Source organism: Cryptotermes secundus, unplaced genomic scaffold, assembly GCF_002891405.2.
Source record: "Cryptotermes secundus unplaced genomic scaffold, Csec_1.0 scaffold944, whole genome shotgun sequence".
Taxonomy (NCBI): Eukaryota; Metazoa; Arthropoda; class Insecta; order Blattodea; family Kalotermitidae; genus Cryptotermes; species Cryptotermes secundus.
The window spans coordinates 28,500-51,043 of NW_019719375.1; the positions used below are offsets into that span (position 1 = coordinate 28,500).

The 22,544-nt window shown below is 36.5% G+C and overlaps 1 protein-coding gene across 5 annotated transcripts in view; it reads right to left on the bottom strand.

Annotated features, from left to right (window-relative positions):
• Positions 1-2,454: 2,454 nt before the first annotated feature.
• The window catches only part of LOC111865449 (acyl-CoA synthetase short-chain family member 3, mitochondrial), a 47,328-nt gene continuing 27,238 nt past the window's right edge, over positions 2,455-22,544 (bottom strand). For 2 of the 5 annotated variants that reach the window (XM_023853507.2, XM_023853499.2), the window contains exons 8-15: positions 18,685-18,913; positions 17,889-17,999; positions 16,747-16,819; positions 13,576-13,702; positions 12,635-12,780; positions 9,935-10,157; positions 7,210-7,385; positions 2,455-2,935 (exon numbers count right to left, since the gene is read on the bottom strand). In XM_023853507.2, coding sequence (XP_023709275.1) covers positions 2,840-2,935; positions 7,210-7,385; positions 9,935-10,157; positions 12,635-12,780; positions 13,576-13,702; positions 16,747-16,819; positions 17,889-17,999; positions 18,685-18,913 — 1,181 coding nt within the window. In that variant the 3' untranslated portion in view covers positions 2,455-2,839. Of the gene's footprint in view, positions 2,936-7,209; positions 7,386-9,934; positions 10,158-12,604; positions 12,781-13,575; positions 13,703-16,746; positions 16,820-17,888; positions 18,000-18,684; positions 18,914-22,544 lie in introns of all 5 variants that reach the window. The other 3 variants (XM_033751850.1, XM_033751849.1, XM_023853518.2) reach the window with 2 other exon arrangements.

Genomic DNA, 22,544 nt, shown 5'->3' on the forward strand with positions numbered 1-22,544 from the left:
AAAGAAAATTCTGTTTCTATCAGAGATACTTTCATTAAACTTCATAACTTTGCTCACAATTTACACTTGACAGCTATACAGAACATAGCTTTTGGTTACATTACTGTGAAATAAATCATGTATAATAAGCAATAATACTGAAGTTTCAGTTTATTTGAATTTCAATGGTATGATAAAACTCAAGAATCTGAAATACACTCTTTTTAATGAGCTTAAGATCGCATTTAATAACACATAAAAAAACAATAAACATGCACAGGTTTCTAAGTTGAATACTGAACATAATAATGTGGCCGAAATAATAAAATAACTGAAGGAATGGGTAAACATTGGTCTGATAATTTTCCTATCCAAAATCGTCTAAAACAAGAGATTCTTTATCACTACTGCTTTTCAATTTTGCTTTAGAATATGTCATTATGAAGGTACACGAAAAGCAGGTGGGGCTTAAATTGAAAGGGGACACACCAGCTACTGGTCTATGCTGATGATGTGAATCTATTGGGAGATAACAGAGATACCATAAACAAAACCATAAAAACTTTGACACTAAAAAGGTGGTTGATCTAGAAGTAAATGGAGAGAGAACTAAGTACATGTCGCTGTCTCATCACCAGAATGCAGGCCAAAATCATGACATATAGATAAGTAACAGATCCTTTGAAACACTCTGTGCAACAGTTCACTTCATTATTTGTGCAGTTGTCATAGAAATGTCTTTCTTTGCTGTGTGAACTGTCTTTACCTAGCTGTTATAACGGAAACTTTTCTGTATGTGCTGCCTAGAAATCGATGTCTCTGTCTTAACCTCAGAGACATGTTTCAATGAGCCATTACCTAGCAATGGATTTACACATCACAATAAGTTCTGACTTTCATAGTTTTTGTTTCCTTAGGAATTAATGTAAATAAATATAATTTGTTGATGTGACCATCCAGTGGTTGGCATATTTATTCTCTGATCTTTTAAACACAGCGTTTCAGCTCATTTCAAGTCATACATTTTAAGCTGTAAGCTGTTTTCTTTCTCAGTATCTGTAGTTACCGTGTCCCATTATACGTTTCTGATATATGATTGATCTCAAGGATCAAAATTAAATGGAATGAGTAGGGCATAAGACTCGCTGTGCCAAGATAGTAACATGTGAAAACAGACAAAAATACAGCGCTAGGCTATGTTTCCCGTAACTGTCTAGTCCTGGCAACAATCCATAGACAGTGAGACCACTATTAACACAACTTTACTTTGTGTATGTGTTTGATAACTATTTCCGCATCCTAGGTCTGTTCCCTGTATAGATGTTTATGGAAAGTGGAGGATGTGTATGTATGTATATGACGAGTCCTGTATCAACTTATGGGAAAATGAAATAAAGAAAGCATTTAATTATTTGGGTAATCTAATTGAAATTGTATTAATTCTAAGTTTTTATAGTAATGCACTTTTTAAATTATGTTTAGTAATTACAATTGTAATAAGCTTCTTGTTTTTGTTTTTTTTCTATTGCCTATGTTACTTCACTAGTGTGTGTATTATTATTATTGTTATTAGTAATTTGTATTTGACTTTTAATAAGTTTGTCTATAATGTAACTCATTCATCTGCACTGTGCTGCGTCTGTAATTGGCCTTGCGGCTGTTGACTCGGCACATTAATAATAAAGAATTGAATTATTTTAGTTGTGTGACTTATGTAATTTATTACATGTATACATCTATTATCAAATGGACTATTTCCACATCTTAGGTTTTTTTCCTGTATAGATATATGGAAAATAAAGGAAATGAATGAATGAATGAACGAACTGTTTTAGCCCTATGAATATATACATCCCACCCCTTGTCTGCGACATGTTTTATGTTTTATGTGACGATAATTCTGGGCACTCCGTGGCTAATGTTATAAGTTCAGTTAAGCTCATTACTTTGTGTAATACAGATTCATACAAATACACATTTTGTCTTTTATTTTCTTATGTACATTTCATTCTGTGTGCAGTTTAGATAAGATTATTAAGAACACATTTTTGAGACACCTGTGGATCTTACTAGAAATTCAGTTATCAATTTTTGTTGACAAGGTATAAACTTTTTTGTTATATGGGTTGGCAGATGTTTCAGTGAATATACAGGTGGAGAGATTAACTGAGGGGAAAATGGAAAACAGATCTGGGAAATCAGATGAGAGGAGGAGCATTTTGGGGAAAACAAAGAATGGAAAAGGTTTGCTGTAAGACGACTCACCCTGGTGGAAACATCAGTGGATGGCAGTGGTAGTGAAGTGTCAGATACCATTCTTCTCACATCACAGGTATTTCCCCAGGCTCCTATTTTTCTTCTGATAATCTTTCCCGCAGTGGGAATGTGTTGCAGGGAGAAGTACAGTGAATTGAAAAGGAGAACGAAAAATATGCAGACAAGTTAACACAACGAAAATCAGAAATCAAAAACGCATTCCAGTAACCAAGAGAATGTTTACATAGCTCATGTATTTATTTTAACAACAGACAAACAATTCTAATATACAGATTACAATAAACAGAGATTAAAGTAATGTACAGAAAGCAAGAAGTGTACTCTGACTGCACACTTTCTGTTATGGATCTCTTCACTATAGAAGTGACAGTGTTGTAAATATTACACGTTTTCAACTTGGGCAGTGAAGAAACACCATCTCCCTCCCTTTCATTTTACTTCACACAGCTGAACTACAAGAAGCCCCTGATGGAAAGTACTTGCTTAATACTTCATTCAAGTAGCCACTTTAATATTGACTGTTCCAGGGCTAAATAGAAGTTTGCATGTGTAGCAAGTTTTAGTTCCAGCATCCAACCCAACATCACTGCGGATCTGGTGCTGTTTTAGCATAGCCTAGTTTCTGGAGGACTGCTTTGATTTCTTTGTATACTGTGGGATCCTCAATTGTTCCTGAGATCTGTGAACAGAAGAGAATTTCCAGACTAAATTATCTTCCACATTTAGCTACTACATATAAGTAATACTTTAACATCTGGGTTAAACGGAAGTCAGTCTGATATTGAAAATATATTCAAATTTCTTGTGATTCCATCAGCTTTTAAAGTACCCATAAATCAGAAGGTGAACCTCCAATGAGAAGCAGGTGGACAAGGTCTCCCCTTTTGTACTGTCCAGTTTGCATGCAATATCTGTGTAAGTGTGAGACACAGAAAGTTCAGACTGTTCAGTGCTTAATTAAAAACTGTAATTTTATGTATAGAGATTGATTAGTGACAGTGAGCTGTTGTTACATAACTAAAACTATTCACAGCAATGAAGATTTAGATTGTGGTATTCTGTGTTGACATCGTGGGGTTTGTTGGGTGGTTATCAGTGTTTTGGAGGACTCTGTTGCTTGCATCTTCAAGGTACATGTGATGATGAAGATGACAGGTTCCTCCAAAATGCTGGTAACCACCTACTCAGAAGACCACAGTATAAATTACCAGTTCTATATTTAAGCATCCTGTTGCAAGCTATACAGAATGTCCCAGGAGTTCGGTGCCATACTTCAGGAGCGTACTGAGGGTTCCCTATAGAACAACTTTGAAATAGGAATCCATCTCCGCAAACATAAAATAGCAGCACTAGGGCAGCATTTAATATCATTTTGTTTAAACTTGGCACCAAGTTTAAACGAAATGGTTTTAAATGCTGCCCTAGCGCTGCTATTTTACGTTTGCGGACATGTGTTCATATTTCAAAGTTATTCTATAAGGAAACCTCAGTATCCTCCTGAAGTATGGCACCAAATTCCTGGGACACCCTGTATTAAAAGTCTGTGTATGACAGTCAGTCAATAATGCAACAAATTGTTCCTTTCTCTTCCACTTATACTTTAACACAACATGTTTCGGCCTCAGATGGCCATCCTCAGGTGTCTTAATATATCAAAACTGCCACACTGCATTAATATGCGGTAAAATCACATGCTGTGGTGCATTTAATAAAATAAATTAAGATAAAATAAAATCCATTAAAATTTTCATCACTTTGGTGAAATTCTTTTCCACTTCACAAGGGGTGTTGTCCGCTTGTTTAACTAATTGTATGTGTTCATTAGCCCGTTCTTTTACGTCTGCAATCTGCAATAAGCCTTTTGTTGTGCACTGTTCCCTCTATCAGCGTGTGGTGTTGTCTTCACTAATGCAGCTGCACTTATGCATTTATTTTATTAAGTGCACCAGAACGTGTGATTTTACCGCATATTAATGCAGTGTACCAGTTTTGATATATTAAGACACCTGAGGATGGCCATCTAAAGCCGAAACATGTTGTGTATAAGTAGAAGAGAAAGGAACAATCTGTTGCATTATTGATGGTCTGTGTTATACAGACGTTTTAATAAATTACCCAGTTTGTTTTAAATGCTGTTCTAATTATTTCTAATTAATTAACCCTTTAAAACAGTAACAAACTAACTTCACAGAGCTAAGCCCTTCTTGAGAAGCTGCCAGTTGTGCAGCTATTCATCACCCTTTAAAACAGGGTTAACTAATTAACCCTTTAAAGTCAAATGATTATTATATCAACCATCAGGTTTAACATTAAAAAACTTTGAATTCTACCCACCCAGTGTACATATGGATTTGGTATCATTATCAGAATAAATAAAGATTATTTCCTTAAAGAGTGGGGGCTCTTTCCCATGGGGTGTGAAGCTGACCACTCACCTCCATCTAGTGCCAATGTTGAGAATACATGGAGCTGTACCTCTACTCCCCCTACTTCTCATGGCATTGTGCTTAATTGAGACAGGCATAACTGTACATTTACTTCTTTTCTTTCCCTAAATAGCATTCACTGGTTGGACTTTGTAATAGATACACAGTGTGTTTGCAACAAGGTTGGAGCTGAATATTTAATACTATGTCAAGGAATCTTCAGGCTATGATGGGTTAACTAACTTTATGGAGTGGAGTCCTCTTGAGAAGCTAACAATCAAGGTACTCTTGGCCATTCATGGAACCCAAAGGTTCAGAGCCATGTTTTCAAGAGCCTACCACTTGTCTCTACAGCTTATTGAATTTTTTTAACACATTAAGACAATTAAAATAATTATAATTCAACAAGTTTAATTATTATGAACATTTAAATGGTAATATATTTTGTAGTTACTTTTTATAGAACAGTGAGGGGAATATCCATCTATGGATAAAAATGGTAATTATATTTTTATTTTATGCAAAGTTCATTCTCCACCACTTGATCTTTTATTTTTTTTCTTAATAGCTTCCCACAGCAACCCACTAGCTGATGATTTTAAATACCATAAACATGCAGTAAATTACTTCATCTTTAATGAAAGTATCTCTTCATTTTGATTGGTTTTGGTTTGACTTATGCAGAATGAAAAATCTTTTAGAAATGTGTTGTAATCCTACTGGTGACATGTTAATAATGACAGCATTTGTGGTTTTGTGCAGAAGTAGAATGTCTTGGATGTATGGAACATCTTGATGCAGTCCAGAAATTGTTGAGCAAGCAAACATTTTTCTCTCTTCTTCCTGGCTTTGTGCACCAGTGGTGCCACCACAGTCATGAGAAAGATTCTTTTTTGGATTCAATGGGCTGAATCTAGCAAAATGTGCCAAACGTTTTCCCTGCAGCTGTACAGGATACATTTCCCATTATGGCTGGCCATGCTACAGTGTGCTGAGGCAGAATGACATAAACATTTGCTCTGTCATCCTGATTCTGTAAAGTGAGATTTTTTTTTCCACAATGCATAGCTGTTGAATGTAGTGATGTCCATCAAATAGAAAAATAGTTTCCGGTACCCTGTCTTCCCTTACCCATCACTGGAAAGCTGCTGATCCTGTGTCCACAGCATTCACCAATTGTTGTAGTGAAGAACTGGCTTGGGTTTCATTATTGCAGTACTCTCTTCCGTATCCCATCTGGTATCAGTCATTCCTGTCTGACTGTTCTGTTCAGTCACTATGAGCCATCACCTTCTTTTTTAATTTTCTTCTTGAATTCCTGTTGGCAGACTTCTTTTGCCTCTTGTAGTGCCAAATACATTTGTCTTTCCACTGCTTTCAGTGAAAGGGATGGAAAACCACAAACTTACAACAAAATGATTTTTCCTTTGTTAAATCATGGATTCATCAGCTGTACCAGTGTTTCACTGGATGGAATCCCTCCTGTAGATGCCTCTTGTTACTTGTCAGTGTAAACAGAAAACCCTGAACAGTACTTTGATTCCAAACCCAGCTGTTTTTGAGATCATTTTGAATATACCAAAACTGACACCCGAACAACTGTCAAATTATTTTCAGAATAGTGCAGAAATTTGAAATTTTCTGTCAGGTGTTTAATAACTGGCCCTAGCTTCCCCCCAGCCCATCTATCCCATAAAGCAATCTTGTGTTTGTGACATGAAGAAATGCTTACAACAGCAAAAACCTGTGATAGGGCATAACTTGGGGGGGGAGAAAAATTGGAATTTTTTCATACCAATATCACACGACTGCTGGGTTTCTCTTCTATCTCATCAGAATGCTGAAGGCAAAATATGCTTGAATTTCATGTCACATAGTGGAAAAACATTTATGTATTGTTTCAGAATTGAGCTGGAGAGCGCATCTATGAGTATGGACTTTTATTTTCACTGTTTGTGCACTTGTGCTTGGCCTATCATCACCACCTGAATTAGTATTTCCATGCTGTGATCTACAACTGGACTGAACTCATGTCCATCAGATGCTCCACTTCCAACAAAATGTTCACAATATTGGCACCACACAATTATTGTTTTCTATTGCTAGACGATGCAATATTTACTACTGAAGCAGATGGGAAGTAGCCCAACCATTTTAAAGCAATTACAAGTTGTGACACACATCGTGAAATTGAATACAACAAACAGGATTTGATAGCTTCAGCACCACCTGTCCTTCATCCTAGATGCCACACTTGCTACTGAAGACAAGTGGTAAATCACACAATTCTTTTAACCCAATAGCAAACAATACAGATTCTGGAATCACCTAACACAAACAGCCTTAAATAATCTTTCAGCTACGAGACCAGCTCCCACAGTCACATATTGTTGTAGACTTTACCTAGCAATGACTGTTTACTCGCCGTTGCTAAGCAATGATACTTGAGCTGCACTATAAAGTTTGCTTGAATGTGGGCAGTTCCCAAATAGCTATTGAAGTATCTGTCAGATAAATCTTGCCTTACCTTTACAAACTTATTCCTTGCAAGATCAGCAATGGACTTCCGTGCAGTCTTTCCTGAACGGGTGCGTGGTAATCCTCTGACAGCTGCAGCCACATGGAAAGCTGCAATGGGGCCTATCAACTCCCTTACCATTTTTATGAGCTCTCGGATGATCTCGGGCTCTGCTTTTCTTGTATCTGATAGAAAAAAATCTCTTACAAAATGGGACTGATTTGGAAATTTACCAGCAAGCTGACCCACTTATACAGAAGAGGGAAAAATACTTTAGGAGAATAATTTTTAACACCATGTGCTATGAGAATTCTTATTACGATTGGTGTAACAGAACAAATTCAGTTTATACTGATGTGCAAGAACATTGACAGAACAGCTTCTGTTCAGGAAACAAAATAAGTGCTTCTTCTGGAGTGACTGTTTGTTAGGTTATTTAATGATCCTGTTTTAATTGCAGCATCAAATAACGTGCAGAATATGCACAGATGTACAGTGAAGGTACTATTCTGATATAAGCTTAGACAGAATGGGAAAACCATGAAGACTTCCTTCATGCTGGCCTGTAATGCAGCTGAGATTCCAACTACATAACTAGGAGCCCAAAGCTTGCCTGGTGTTCCTGTACAAGTTGGCAGCTAACTCATGTATATATATAAAAGCAGGCTCAGTGGGGTACTGATAATAGCAGGCAGTGACATTCTTCAGTAGGGAGTGCAAATAAATATATAAAAATAAATAAGATCTAAAAGCACTAAGCAATATTTAAAATGAAGAAAATACAGATTCACGCATCACATGTTTAATATTACTACTTGTTATCAGGATTTGTCACTCATTTTGTTTGGATAGATCTGTATGGCATAAATATGGAAGCCATTACAGTACAGTGTAGTTTACTGTATTCTGCCATATGTTAACGGTGTGGAGTTAGAATGAGAAATTGTTTAATTAACCCTAGCTTTAAAGACCATGGAATCATATTCAGACAGCTAGGGTTTGCTCAATGTGTAACAGTTGTGAGGTTACCTTTGGTTTCCCATATGCCTCTTGATCAGGCTCACAGTTAGTGTACAGTGAAAATTAGAAAAGAGAAATATTAAAAAATGTCATGGAGGAAATAAAAACAGATGTATACTCGTAAATATGAAAAGTTACTGGAAACTGCAGAATACAGGAGGTAACACATCATTTACATTTACATAAATATCTCTTCATGTGCAAAATGATGTATAAAGAAAATTATGGTTAACACCTCAACTGAAAGGAGAGTGTTAACATGAATATAAGCCATAAACCATGGATCATGTATTGAACTGCAGAGTTTATGATTATGAAAAAAAAATCTCTCCAGATTACTAAGAGAGGACTGAAGGGTGGGTATACAAATAGTGACAGTATGACTCAGCTGAAGTTGCTATACACAGGAGATGAAATTTGTATTGTAAGTCGGACTTAGTAACCTTGTGCCTAAGACTTTCCCATAAATTACACACCAGTTCTGATGCTGCAGTCCAGCAGATTCAACATGCTCAGCTTAGCATGATGCCTGGTGTTCCCTATGTACCCAGAATTTTGACTCTCTGGGAAGCAAATGGAAGGCAAGCACAAAAATTCACAGTATATTCAGCTGGTCTCAACCCTAAGACCTTCTGCACAAGGTCTACATCACCACATGCCCACACAATAACAGTGTTGCAATTGACAGACATACAAATGTATATCTTAAAGAAATGTAATTTTTAGTAGCAATGAACTGAAAATGGTGGCATATTAAGAAATTACTGTAAATAAATAATAAAATAACAACATGAAATACTTATAAAGAGTACTATATTCTGGGATATAATGTCGTGTAGTCTGTTGAAAGTTAACCGACATTTTGGCTTGCCGCCTGCTTTCACACTGGTATCTTGCTCAGTTTATTCTTTAACCCTGAAGATGGACGTATGTTCCTCCAAAACATCTGTTGACTTCCATCGGACTACATGGCATTATATCCCAAAAGACAGTACCAACGAAGAAATGTATACTTTTTTTAAATATTACAATCTATTAGGCTGATTCCCATGTTGAATTAATTCACTGCCATCAGGACACTCAGCCTCTGCCTCTGGGTCTGTTTTGCTTTTACAGACATGTTTTAAAAATATGAATATTACGTGCTGAATGATGTCTTACGCTTGCAATGGCCTAATATGACAGAAGAATGATGGCTGTTGCTATATACTGTATGTGCCAGTATTATTCCTACACTCTAGAAATAAAACATTAGTTTGCAATGAAGTAAGAGAAGCAGAGACTAGAAGCTACATGGTCAATGCTTGTAGTTCAGGGTATACACACTTGAGCCACAGCTGACGTTCTCACTCCTGTGGCATTGTCCATACCTATGTCCAAGGTATACCAGTTTAAGAACGTTATGAAGTGTCACTACTTTGTTAGTTTCCCATGAATATTTTAGTTTATAAACAAATTAATTTTTTTATCATCAATTTATTTATAAACTGGCTTTTCATATATGTACATGTATCAAGAATAAAGTACAATTATTCATATTATTTTATTTACAAGATAACAACTTACAGATTTACTGGGTTTTTGTACTTTTTCCATCATCTGGAAGTCTAGAGCCCATAACATTTTACATGGCCTATTACTGAAAGCCAAAGCCACACACTGAGCTGAAAATGTAAGGACTAGAATTACTGTATCATAATTATCATTAACTTACCTTGCTTTACAATAAAAAGACATAATGGTATTTCTCCCTTTGTGGGCTCTGGAACTCCTATTACAGCTGCATCTCCTATATCTGGATGACTTAGCACAACGTCTTCTAGTGCAGCAGTGGACAGACGATGGCCAGCCACATTGATTACATCATCATCACGTGCCATCACATACACGTAGCCATTTTCATCAATAAACCCAGCATCCATTGTGTCATAGAAGCCCTGCAATCAATTAAATTGGATGGAATATATAGGAACATATATTTTAAGTTTCCACAAAGTGTGTAATGGCGATAAACATGTAAGTTCTTTTCCTTGCTCTAGCATGCCAATGTAGAAAAATATGCACTGCAGTCTGAGGAATGGTATTTCCTGTTCATGCTGGTTACTTACATTTGTGGCCCTAGGTTCTTGGACTCACACATGACTTTTTGTGACCTTGTGTTTTGTTTCTGTGGTTAATATGAAGATATATGCATCGTTGTTGTTATAGTCTCTTGACTATCTCTGTGGTCTAGTGGTCAGAGTTCCTGACTACAAATTCAGAGGTCCCGGGTTCGATTCCCGGCGCTACCAGATTTTCTAACAAGTAGTGGGTCTGGAATGGAGTCCACTCAGCCTAATGAGGATAATTGAGGAGCTATTTCAAGGAAATAGCGGCTCCGGTGAAGAAAACCGAGATTAACGGCTGTGGGGAACGGTTGCACTGACCACATGACACCCTCTATCCGCAAAAGTTGGCACTAACTTCGCTGACAAGCTGCAGTCACTCGGTTGGTATAATTTACTTGGGGACTAAACTACGGTTTTTTTTTTTTCTTTTTTGTGTGTGATCTCAATGCTTTACTTATGGAACAAAGAAATTGAGTGGGACTTGAACCCATGCATATAACAGCAAATTATCAATTTTCCATAGTATTCTTTCCTGAAGAGAATAATGTGTATATTTACACTTATCAACTTTCAACATTAGTTCCCAAGATACAGGTGTGATGAATAGAACACTGTGAATTGTCTAAAGGTGAAGTACTCTAGAAGTACAAGCAAGTTTGGTGTCACGCTATAATTACATAATTTCAAAACTGCTTTTCTCTTAACCTGTTGTAGTCTTCCCTTTACCATTAAATATCCATTGAAACATTATCATAACACACCTTTCTTAAGGAAATTCAACTTAAAACTTGAAATGATTAGGAAAATAGAATAATTGCAAAAATCATTTCTGTAAGATTCTTTTGTAGTTGTCCTCTATTTATTATATGCCTACACATTCTGTTCTATTCCAGTTATCTTGTCCTTCTCCTCCATCTCTTTCAATTCATGTGTCAATGGATAAAAAGCTTCCAATTTTCTTACTTTATAAATTGAGATCTTTCTCTTCCATATTATTTTTTTTATGGTGTTTCAGTGTTTAGAACTACTCTGTATTCTTCTATCAATCTCTGTTGTTTTTCCTTCATATTCATTTTCAGTTTGCATTCTTTTATAATGTGGTTTCATTGATTCAGTTGTTTTTCAATTTCCTTGCTGTTCTCCATCAGCTCAACACACTGTCTGCAAATACTGTTGTCATTTGTTTTTATCTCGCCCTCCATCTTTAGTAGCCATTATCCATCATGTTATCGAAGAAGACTGGTGAGAGGCCACTTCCTTGACTCGCTTCACACTTTGTTTTGAAACATCCTGATTATTCTATGTCTGTCTGTCAGTAGAATCTTACACCCTTTCTGTTCTGTTATTCTATTCTGGTACTCTTAATCTTAAACTGGACCAAATCATCTCTTACTTTATGCCATATGCGTTTTAAAGGGTAAAAGCCAAATCTGTCACGGATCTTTCACAGTGAAATGCATGTTACTCCCCACTAAGTGCTACTTCTATAATTTTTTTTATATTTTAATGGTTAAAATACTTTAATAGACTTTGTATCTAAATACTCTTACAGTAAAGTATAATTTTTGCTAATCCTTCCAGCCGCACTATGGCCATGGGGTTCTGAGTACCAGGAATTAATTAAATAATTTTCCTGGGGAGTTAAGCGCGGCTGGCGCGTAAGGCTGACAACCTTACCGCCATCTTTGAGCCAATTGTCTAGATAATGTGGGACCCTCAACGTCTCACAACCCTATGGGCCTCCACGGCCTGTTACAGGGATAGCTTCACTTTTATTTTAACAGTTGAATCTAAGAGGATAGAAGTAACAGGATGAATAAAATTACACATATTAATAAAGAGCTTCTGATAATAGCCGTCAAAGCAATTGATGAAACTTGATATAAACATCATGTCTGGGGGGGGGGTCCACCTTTCTAATTCTTATTTTCTTTCCAAGAAACTTCTCAGGCTGGTGTGACATTCAACGTAATGTAAGGTTACAAACTTACATGTTCATAGAGATTGGAAAAATGTGAAACTTTTGTTAAGGTAACAGAATATATACCAAAACTGTGGCTGCACAAAATCTGTGTTTAGCTTCTGAATTATAGTGATGATTAATAACTTTGGAGCTGCAATTTTATATGCAGACTGATCATAGACATATTTACAAATTATACATGAAGCATGTAATAATTACAAATATGGAGAAAGTGAAACGCTATGATAGGCTGATATATCTGAAGGAAGACACATGAGTTCTTTCCGAAGTTTTTTGTTTAAAGTTTACTTACATTCCTATTAAGAAATAGATCATGACTCACATGATATTTGGAAAAATAAACTTGTAAAAATCTTCCAGGAGCTTTATAGAGGGTAGACATTGTGCCAGGAGGTAGAGGGAGTTTACACACAATGCGTCCCAACTCATTGCAATCTGCTTCAGTACCATCTGGGCGTAGGACATGAACTGCAATAGGGAACCAGTTCCATATGTGTGTAAGAGGATTTTTATACTCTGTTATGTACATTTTAGTGGCTTCAATATAACAGCTCATTTTCATAGTAATTTTTTTCTCCCTTTAGCGCTACAGCCCCAACTTGGGCCTTGGCCTACCTCCATGAAACTCTCTGTTTCACTTCGGTTTACTAGAGCTTAGGCATTTGGTAGGACTCCTTGGGCGGGTGATCAGCTCATCGCAAGGCCTCTACCTGTTCACAAACACAGAAAAATGCACACACACACACACACACAAACACTAAACATCCATGCTCTGAGTGGGATTCGAACCCACAATCCTGGCTTCAGAGTGAGAGAAGACAGTGCATGCCTCAGACAGCTCGGCTACCATGACTGGCAATTATTTTGGATAGTTATTAGTTATTCACTGTAATCAATTTTTTTTTGGCACCAAAGCATTCTTACTATTAAAAATGACAATTTATGGTTTCTATGTACTTTTATGTGTAGAAAATAAAAATTTCATACAGAATTATTGCTAATATTTCAATGAATGTGATAATTAATAATTTGAAAGGTAAATTCCATTACAGTTGTAATTTTAAACAAAAACACATAACTCTGAAACAGAAATAGCAAAGCAACTACAAATAATGACTTCTTACATTCACAATACTTATAATAACTTGGCAGTGTAGTACATTATATTTACAGAGGCAGTTAATGAAGTGAAGGTGAATGTTAATAATGAACTGTCTAACTCTGAATTTCCCAGAGTAAATGTGCAGTTCCTCATTCTGTTACCATTATATCCTATGAAGGGCAAGCCTGCAGAATATCTAGGAGGGTTCACAGAGTGACCAAAGCCAATGCACGATGCCGTGATGGAATGTCCTGTTTCAGTCTGCCACCAGTGGTTTAGAACTGGAACCTAAACATGAAGCAACCATATTGGTTGTAGAATTTTCATAACTTGCCCCTTTTAAGGGCCTGGGCATTTATCAGCCCTAAGCCTCCAACTTGATGCCCCAGTTCCCCTCTGCTAGATCTATTCCTTCATCTTCCGCCACATGCCTATGACACATTCATGATTAATCGTTGGTTCCCTGCCCACCACACTCATACAACTTTACCCCTGCTCTTTCTTAGACCAGCAAAATGGCCCCTTTTAAGGGTCATCCTGATACTCTGTTCTTGTCTCATGCTGGTTGGCTCAGTTGTTGTGTGAGAGTCAATGGGCGCTGGAGGTTTCATACTTTCCTATGGGCAGGCCAACAAGAACCAAATTCTGCTCTTCCACTAAAGACGCTTTGACAGCAATGCCTCCTATTTACTTCTACGGAAATCACATGGGATACAGGGTGCAGAATAATGCCGTTTGATACAGTAAGTTGTCAGCTACAAAACACTATCACTGCACATGGTCACCACCACTGGATATGCATTTTCACCAGCGATGAACAAGAGCCTGCATGCTGTGTAGGTAAAAATCTGTACCAGCAGAAGCGACTCACTTTCCCACAGCTGCAATGATGGCATCACTGTCAGCAAAATGTTGCCTGCATAGTCCATCTTTCATTGGCCCAAATAGATGGAAGTTACAAGGTGCCAAATCTGGACTATATGCTGGATGTGGTAGGGCAGTCAAGCCAAATTTTGCAACGTGCCCCATGGTATTCAATCTGGTATGGGGCCTGGTGTTATCGTGTTGCAGGAGAAAGGTTGTCAGGGTCAGACTTCATGGTTTGTCCAGGTTCCAGGAAATCTATAACGACCACGCCTTCCCTACCTCAAAAGACAGTGTACATCACTTTACCCGCTGATGGCTATGTCTTGAACTCTTTCTTTGGTGAGGAATTCGCATGTCGCCACTCCAAGGACTATCGTTTTGATTCCGGCTCATAGAGGTGACACCGCGTCTCGTCACCGGTGATGATGTGGTCCAAGAAACTCTCAGCTTCAGCTTCTTAGTGGTTCAACAGGTCCTGACAGACTTCCATTCGGTGGTCTTCATGTTCCTGCGCGAGCATCAGTGGGACCCACCTGGCACAAACTTTGCGATATTCCAAATTTGCCAACATCGTTTTCAACGCACTGAAACTGACATTCGGCCCCGTACATAGCTCGCTGGTCGTAATCCGCCGATTCGCGCGAATGAGCTGATCGAGGTCCTTATCACTTCGTGGGCTAACAGTTGCGCAGTTCACCCGGAACGTGGCCTGTCTCTCACATCGCTGTCGCCACTATTAAAACGCACCACCCACTGCCTCACTGTGCTCACATCCATTATTTTGTCTCCGTAAACGTTCAGCAAGCATCGTCGAATGTCGATCGGTGCACTTATATCCGCATGGAAGAATTCAATAACAACTGTTCCTTAACCTCTACTATTTCGGACGTCATTCCGCCATAATACCCCTTTACTGCTATCTGTCGCACGGCAACAAAGCTTACGAGTTATTGGCGGGAAGGTTAAACCTCTGCTGCTATGCCACCAGTACCCGCCTCTGAAGTCGCGGGCCAACATAATAAAATAGGAGGCATTACTTTCGGAGCGGCCCTCGTATTTCCCTCCTGTCTCCTATAAAATCCGAAATTTTGCTAACCGATTGCTCTGCTTGCCACCTGCTTTCACGCTGGTATCTCGTACAGCTTATTCTTCAACCCTAAAAATGGTGGCGATATATTTCTCAGAAACGTCGGCTGACTTTCAACGGACTACACACGGTTACAACTCAGAGGACAAAACACTTCACAACCATACTGTTTGTATCACAATACCCAGTTGAATTGGATGATTAAATTCCTCTAATTATTTTTATGAGCAGTCATTTAAAATATGTACCATATTTCTGTTTAATCTAAGAACCTTGAATAGCGGTGGTACACCTGCTTTATATTCAGATGTCAGTCTGGGGATCTGACTGAAGTTTTCTGTAGTTTTTTTCACACCCATCCATACCTTAAAATAGGCTAAGTTTACCTGAACATTTCTTCCACTTTTTCGTTCCCAATCATTCCAATATGCAATACATTTAAACAGTGCAGATGAGAAAATGCTGTCAAAGAATCAAGAATTAGGAATAAAAGTGGGGATGTTACTCTGAAATTAACAATGTTTATGTAAAAAAATGCACGAAAAGAATAAAGACAGACATACAACTTCTGCATAATGCATTCATGATATACAATTTGTACATCACAAAATATTTTATCATTCCTGGAACATAGTGCAGAAATATATAAAAGAGTACTCAACTATGTTTTGCAACACAAAATGGTCTAGTACAGAAATGCATAAAATAACCACCAAAATATGTATCTTTAGTGGAATATTTCAGAAAGTCAAATACAATATGTAATATAATGCTTTATTTCAGAATCCTGTTGCACTGTGTCTGCTTTTCTCATGTATTTACTTCTATCTTCCATGAAACTCATATTAAAGGTTTTAAAATTTTAAATTTTAAAACTATTATCTCTTTCATATTTTATGTCTTTATTTGTCATATTCTACACAACAAGTTTCAGCTTATTTGGCCAACATCAGGTGTGTTAAAATCATTTGGCAAAATTCCTGCCCTATTGTATACTGTTGTAACTCTTCCTATCCTAAATTCTGAAGTATAATTTCCATTCTTTTCTTCAGCTTGTTTTGGTGACTGGTTTGTTTTTGTGGTGCTGTCCACAATTCCTTCTGTTGTGTTTTGTGTAGATGTTATGAATTTTGAATTTTAAAATATTCAGCGTGAGTTGCACGGGAGACAAAAGTGAATGCATGAGAAATAACATATAATATGTTTGTACAGCATTTAAAGAACCATAATATTGATCCACTCAACTAATTATTAGGCTGTAGGGAAGTACAACACAGATTGAAAATGCTGTAATTATATCCTCAAACAATGCAAATAAAAAATCCTACATCTGCAGTTTCTTCTACAAATATCAGGAAAGTAAATGGATTTTACTTACATCAAATATCCTTCTTGCCCATGTTAAAGTGTCATAATCACAGTGTTCTCCAGCAGCAAACAGTGTTCTGAGCCTGTGTGAATATACATGTACCTTAAATAATATTTCTTGATATTTGTAACTCCATAAAAGAATACCACAGCCAGCATATTACCGATCATTTATCAGTTTCCATTCATAGAATTTTTTTATCTAATTAGCCATCTTTACTTGATCTACTGTGATCAAAAATAGATTAAAACTACATAATATTTAGGTTATATTTTGTTTAGAACACTATATATGTTTCATATGGACTATGTAGATATGTCTCTGATTTCCAAAAGAACAAACTTCCACCTTCAGTTCATTACTTATTACAGCATTCATTAGTTGCTATAACGAAATAAAAACATTTATTGAGGTCACCTCCATTTTAGACATATGAAACTTTAGCAGAAGGGATATATTTCCTAGAGATATTATTATACAAATTTCCAAGTTTCTACATAGTATGCTACTAGAGGTAATTCCCAGCCAGATAATGTACATGACTGCTACATATATTAGTATCCGATGACAAATTATCAAGGTAGCCTCACTTTTGATGGCATGACATTTTCACGAAAATTTATCAGTTTTTTAAAAGTTAATTAAGCACAGGGAAAACTTTGCTGTTACCTCACCTTTATTAGGGGACATATGTACATACACTAAATATGAAGTGACTCTTCCTTTTGAAAACTAGACTAAAATGCTAGTTACAAAGTATGTTGATGTTAAAGGCCTTACTTTTTTAGATGCTGCATTGGACCATCACTATAAACAGTAAAAATTCCCATTATTTTATGACATATTCTATATCCATCTTTGGATCTTACAATACAAATAAAAATATGTTACAATTATAAGGTACTGAAAATGATGCTGTACTCAACACTCCTCCTTCAGCTACCACAGTAAGTGAATTCTGATAAAGATTAAATTTGTACAGAATCTGGACATGAAGTAATACGATTCAAACGGCAAATTAATGACCAATGTCATGAACTGCCCCAAATTATGAGTTACGCAGTTCTTTCAAAGAGATAGAATGTGGCTATATGAGAAGTCTGCATAGTCACTTTCTGGTATCCAAAGCAACCTTTAAATGTCATACTTACGATTTTGTGGAGTATTTGGTGCCAAATTTCACTTCTGGATCTGCTCTCTTGATAACACGTAATGCTGTTGGTGCAGTCAACATTCCGTTTACTCCATGTTCATGGATTACCCTGACAACATGTAAGAAAGACGAGAATGGTACCTAAGATCCCATTACCTGTCTCTGATTATTTATTTGTTTCTTATTTTTATTTTGCATTAAGAGAATAACTATAATTAAATTATCAAGATTTTGTTGCAGTGAGCAGACTTTGGAAATTATTCTTTAAAATAAACGTCTGTTAAAATGTGAATGAGTGAAAATGAGAAGAAGGAGTCACGAGGATAATAATTACAAACTGATTTTTTTGAAGCAAATTTTACTCTTTTTATTGTCTCTTTATGGTTCATTTAATGAGTCTTTTAGTAGATGAGACCTTGTTATGGCATATGATAAGATGATAAATAGATAATGAATGAAAAGGGAAAACCATATGAAGATTCTAAGTCAGAATAACCAGTCTCTGGGCTGACACTTCAACCTTGAAACCCCTCACCACTGTGATAACCTGAAATCCAATATTGCAATTAAGTTCACCTGGTGAGTACTGGTGTTAGTACTGAATCTCGATCTTCTGATACCAGTAGATACTACTAAAGAAATAAAAAACAAAAGTTTAAAACAGTCCCATAGCTAGATGGGCGCCATGTTCTCTTGAAGTTGGAAACAAGTAAATGGCCCATGTCCTTGAAGGAGGAGGAGGGGGGACGGTGGCAGCAGCCATAGTGGTAGATTAATGATAGTAGGTTCAGTACCTGAAATAGGCTCCTGGGTCAGGTGTACGGTCCGGCTTTCCTTCATACATGACAGATGTCATACCATACACAAGTGGACCATAGCATATATATGAATGTCCTACCACCCAGCCCATATCTGATGCTGTCCACCATACATCATTCTTCCCCATTCCATAAATAGTTTGCATTGTCCATGCCAGTGTGGCAATGTGACCCCCCACAGGCCGCTGTATGCCCTTTGGGGAATCTGAAATTAATTTAAATTACACAAATTACATTGCACATACAGACTTGTGTAAGATGTGAAAAAGAGTTCTTCAACATTTATATTTTTTATAAAGGAAAGTAATAAATACCGAACTGCTTTGTGTTATAATTTCTTCCATGTGTTATATTAGCTGAGAGAGTTTTTTACTCCCCCCCCCCCATGACAATGTGTTGAAGTTGAATGGTTTGCATTCCTGTTTCATACAAGCATTCAGTGAACTTCTGGTTATGTGATGTTCAAGCATCCAGAATTCTCTTCCAACCAGCAAACATTACAATAAAAATTTACCACTTTTATTATCTTTTTAGAAACAAATCTGTGATACGTTTTCACCCAAAAAGTGGTAATTCTCCTAGCCACCAATGACAGTGCTGTCATCCTGCTTCATATAGGTACCTTTATGGTAGATGCTAGTTCAATTTGTGATCACTTTCAGCATATGTATTTGCAATTTTTACCCATTAATCTGTTTGTAGCCTAGGAACACTTCCATGCAAAGACTAAACCAAAACTGCGTTGTGTTTGCTCTGCATTGGATTTCTGCAAGAGCCTTGCTGATGTAACTGGCACATATTGGGTAATGGGGAATTTACTTCACCAGCTTAGTTTCTTAACCCAGAGGTAGACTACTGTGGGTGAGGTTTCTCTTTGTGTTCTTCAGTCTGACTCACTGACTCACTGGCCGACCAACAAACTGATCAACCGATCAACTGACCGACTGTCCAACCAACCGACTGACTGACCGACCAGCCAACTGACCAAACAACTAACTAATTAACTGAGCTCTTCTCAAGAAGCCACTAGTTGTGCAGCTACTCAAGAACTTCCCAGGACTTTATGGAACCTGAATGTTCATTACCATATTCACAAGAGCCCTCCCCTGGTCCCTATCATGAGCCAGATCAATCCAGTCCATACCACCCCATACTATCTCTCTAAGAACTATTTTAATATTATCCAACCATAAACATCTTGGTCTTTCTAGTGGTTTCTCTCCTTCTGGCTTTCCCACCAATATCTTATATGTATTCACCTCCTCCCAATTCATGCTACATGCCATCCTTATCTCATCTGTCTTGTCTTGACTCTGCTGGAGTTGATGAAGTCCCTGAATTTTTATTAAAAGCATGTATTCAATGTATAAAAAAACCACTTACATTCATTTTTAATGAGTCTTTAAACCAGGGGATTTTTCCAGATTTATTAAAAATTGCAAAAGTTAGGCCTGTTTATAAAAAAGGGAACAGACAAGAAGCTAGTAATTATAGACCGATAGCGCTTTTATCTGTATTTTCAAAAATATTGGAAAAAATAATGTATTCTAGACTGGTATCTTTTACTACAAAATACAAAATTTTAACAGAAAATCAACATGGGTTTCAGAAAAATAAATCAACTACATCGGCGTGTCTGTCCTTCATTGGAAAGGTCCAGGAAGCATTGGATAGGCGGTTAGGGGTGGTAGGTATATTCTTTGATCTCTCAAAAGCTTATGACGTTATAGATCATGATATACTTCTTGAGAAATTGGAGCATTATGGAATAAGAGGGAATGCCATAATTTGGTTAAAATCCTACCTTTCTCTACGTTCTCAGTATGTCGAAATAACTTCAAATGACAATAAATATCGTAAGAAGAGGTATAATTCCTCATTTAAGAATGTAAAATTTGGTATACCCCAGGGTTCCATCCTGGGCCCACTGTTGTTTTTACTTTATATAAATGATTTACCCTATCATATATTTGACGGTGAAGTTGTCCTTTTTGCAGATGATACTAACATATTGGTAACAGATAAAAATATAAATATTCTCCAAGATAAGATAGGAGAGGTGATGATCCAGTTAGAATCGTGGTTTTCAAAAAACAATTTGATTATAAATACGGAAAAGACCAAAGCAATGCTGTTCCAATTAAACAAATCATACTATATGTCTGAGCCAGTAATCACCTTCAAAAATATGAAAATTAGTTATACCTCACAGTTTAAATTTTTAGGTGTTAATATATCAAATAACTTAAAATGGAGCTCACATATTCAATCTTTATGTCTAAAATTAAATAAGGTGTGTTATATTATAAAATCCTTGAAAGATGTAGTGAGTTTCTCTACGCTCAGGAATGTTTATTTTGCTAAATTTCAGTCCTTAATAAGTTATGGTTTGATTTTTTGGGGGGGAGAGTGTGAAAGCAGTAAAATACTGAAAATACAAAAAAGGATACTTCGATTAATAAAAGGCGTAAATAGTAGAACTACATGCAGACCAATCTTTAAAGATCTAAAGATCCTAACTGTTACCTCTCTGTACATCTTTGAGGTATTGTGCTACTTCCAGAAATTTAATCTGTATACTACTAGAAATTCAGATTTATATGAATATAATACTAGAAGAAAAGAGGACTTCCATGTACGAAGCTGTAGCACATCTACCTCTAAAAAAAGTGTCATAAATATGGGTATTAAAGCTTACAATAGATTGCCTTTGAAAATAAGAAAATTAAATGGATTCAAAGATTTTAAATATAAATTAAAATTATTTTTACTTGATAACCCATTTTATACAATGAAGGAGTTTCTCTTTGAGGGACTGCAGGATGAATAGAGAAACTCTGCTCAAAATCCTTAATGATGATTTGATGATGTGTTTTTATCCTTGATGAGTATGGTTGTGATGGTTACTTTAGTAACTTGATTTTAAAGTAGTATTTTTAAAGTTGGTCGATTAAGCATAAAGGCAAATAAACTTGAAATTAACTTATTTATATTTAAAATAAATCTAATTTGTGTACTTGTATTCTGTATTGTAGTTTTAATTAGAGTATGTCTCTGTTGACTTAGGAACCCTTTAGGCCGTGGGCAAAGGATTCCCGAATGATTGTACTACATGTTATGACTTGTCCATGTGTTACTTTGTAACAGTTACGGATGTTAATAAAGATGATGATGATGATGATGATCATTCTAATTATACTTTGTGAAGAGTAAAAATTATGAAGCTCCTCATTATGTAATTTTCTCCAACCTCCCATCACTTCATCTCTCTTTGAAACATATATTCTCCTCTGCACCCTGTTCTCAAACACTCTCAGTCTATGATCCTCCCTTAATGTCAGAGACCAAGTTTCACACCCATACAGAACCACAGGCAAAATTATACTTTTGTATATTCTAATTTTTGTTTTTTAGACAGCAGACAAAAAGATAAAAGCTTCTGGACTGAATGGTAGCAAGCATTACCTGAATTAAATCTTCTCTTAATTTCCTCCTGAATCAGGTTTTGATTTGTTATCGTTATTCCCAAATATCTGAGCTGTGCCATATTTTCAAAACATCTGCTTGCTATTTTTATGTCATGATTTTGCCCCGCATTTTGGTCACAAGACAGCAACATATACTTAGTTTTCTCTGTGTTTACTTCTAGAACAAGCTCCTTACTAGCATCAAATAGAGATTATGTGTTTTTCTTTATGGTGTCTATATTATCACTCAGTAGATTCATATCATCAGCATAGACCAGCAGCTGATGTGTCTCATTTAATTTCAGTCCCACCTGGATTTCCTTGACCTTCCTAGAGGCATATTACTTATTTACTTACTCAAGGAGCTGA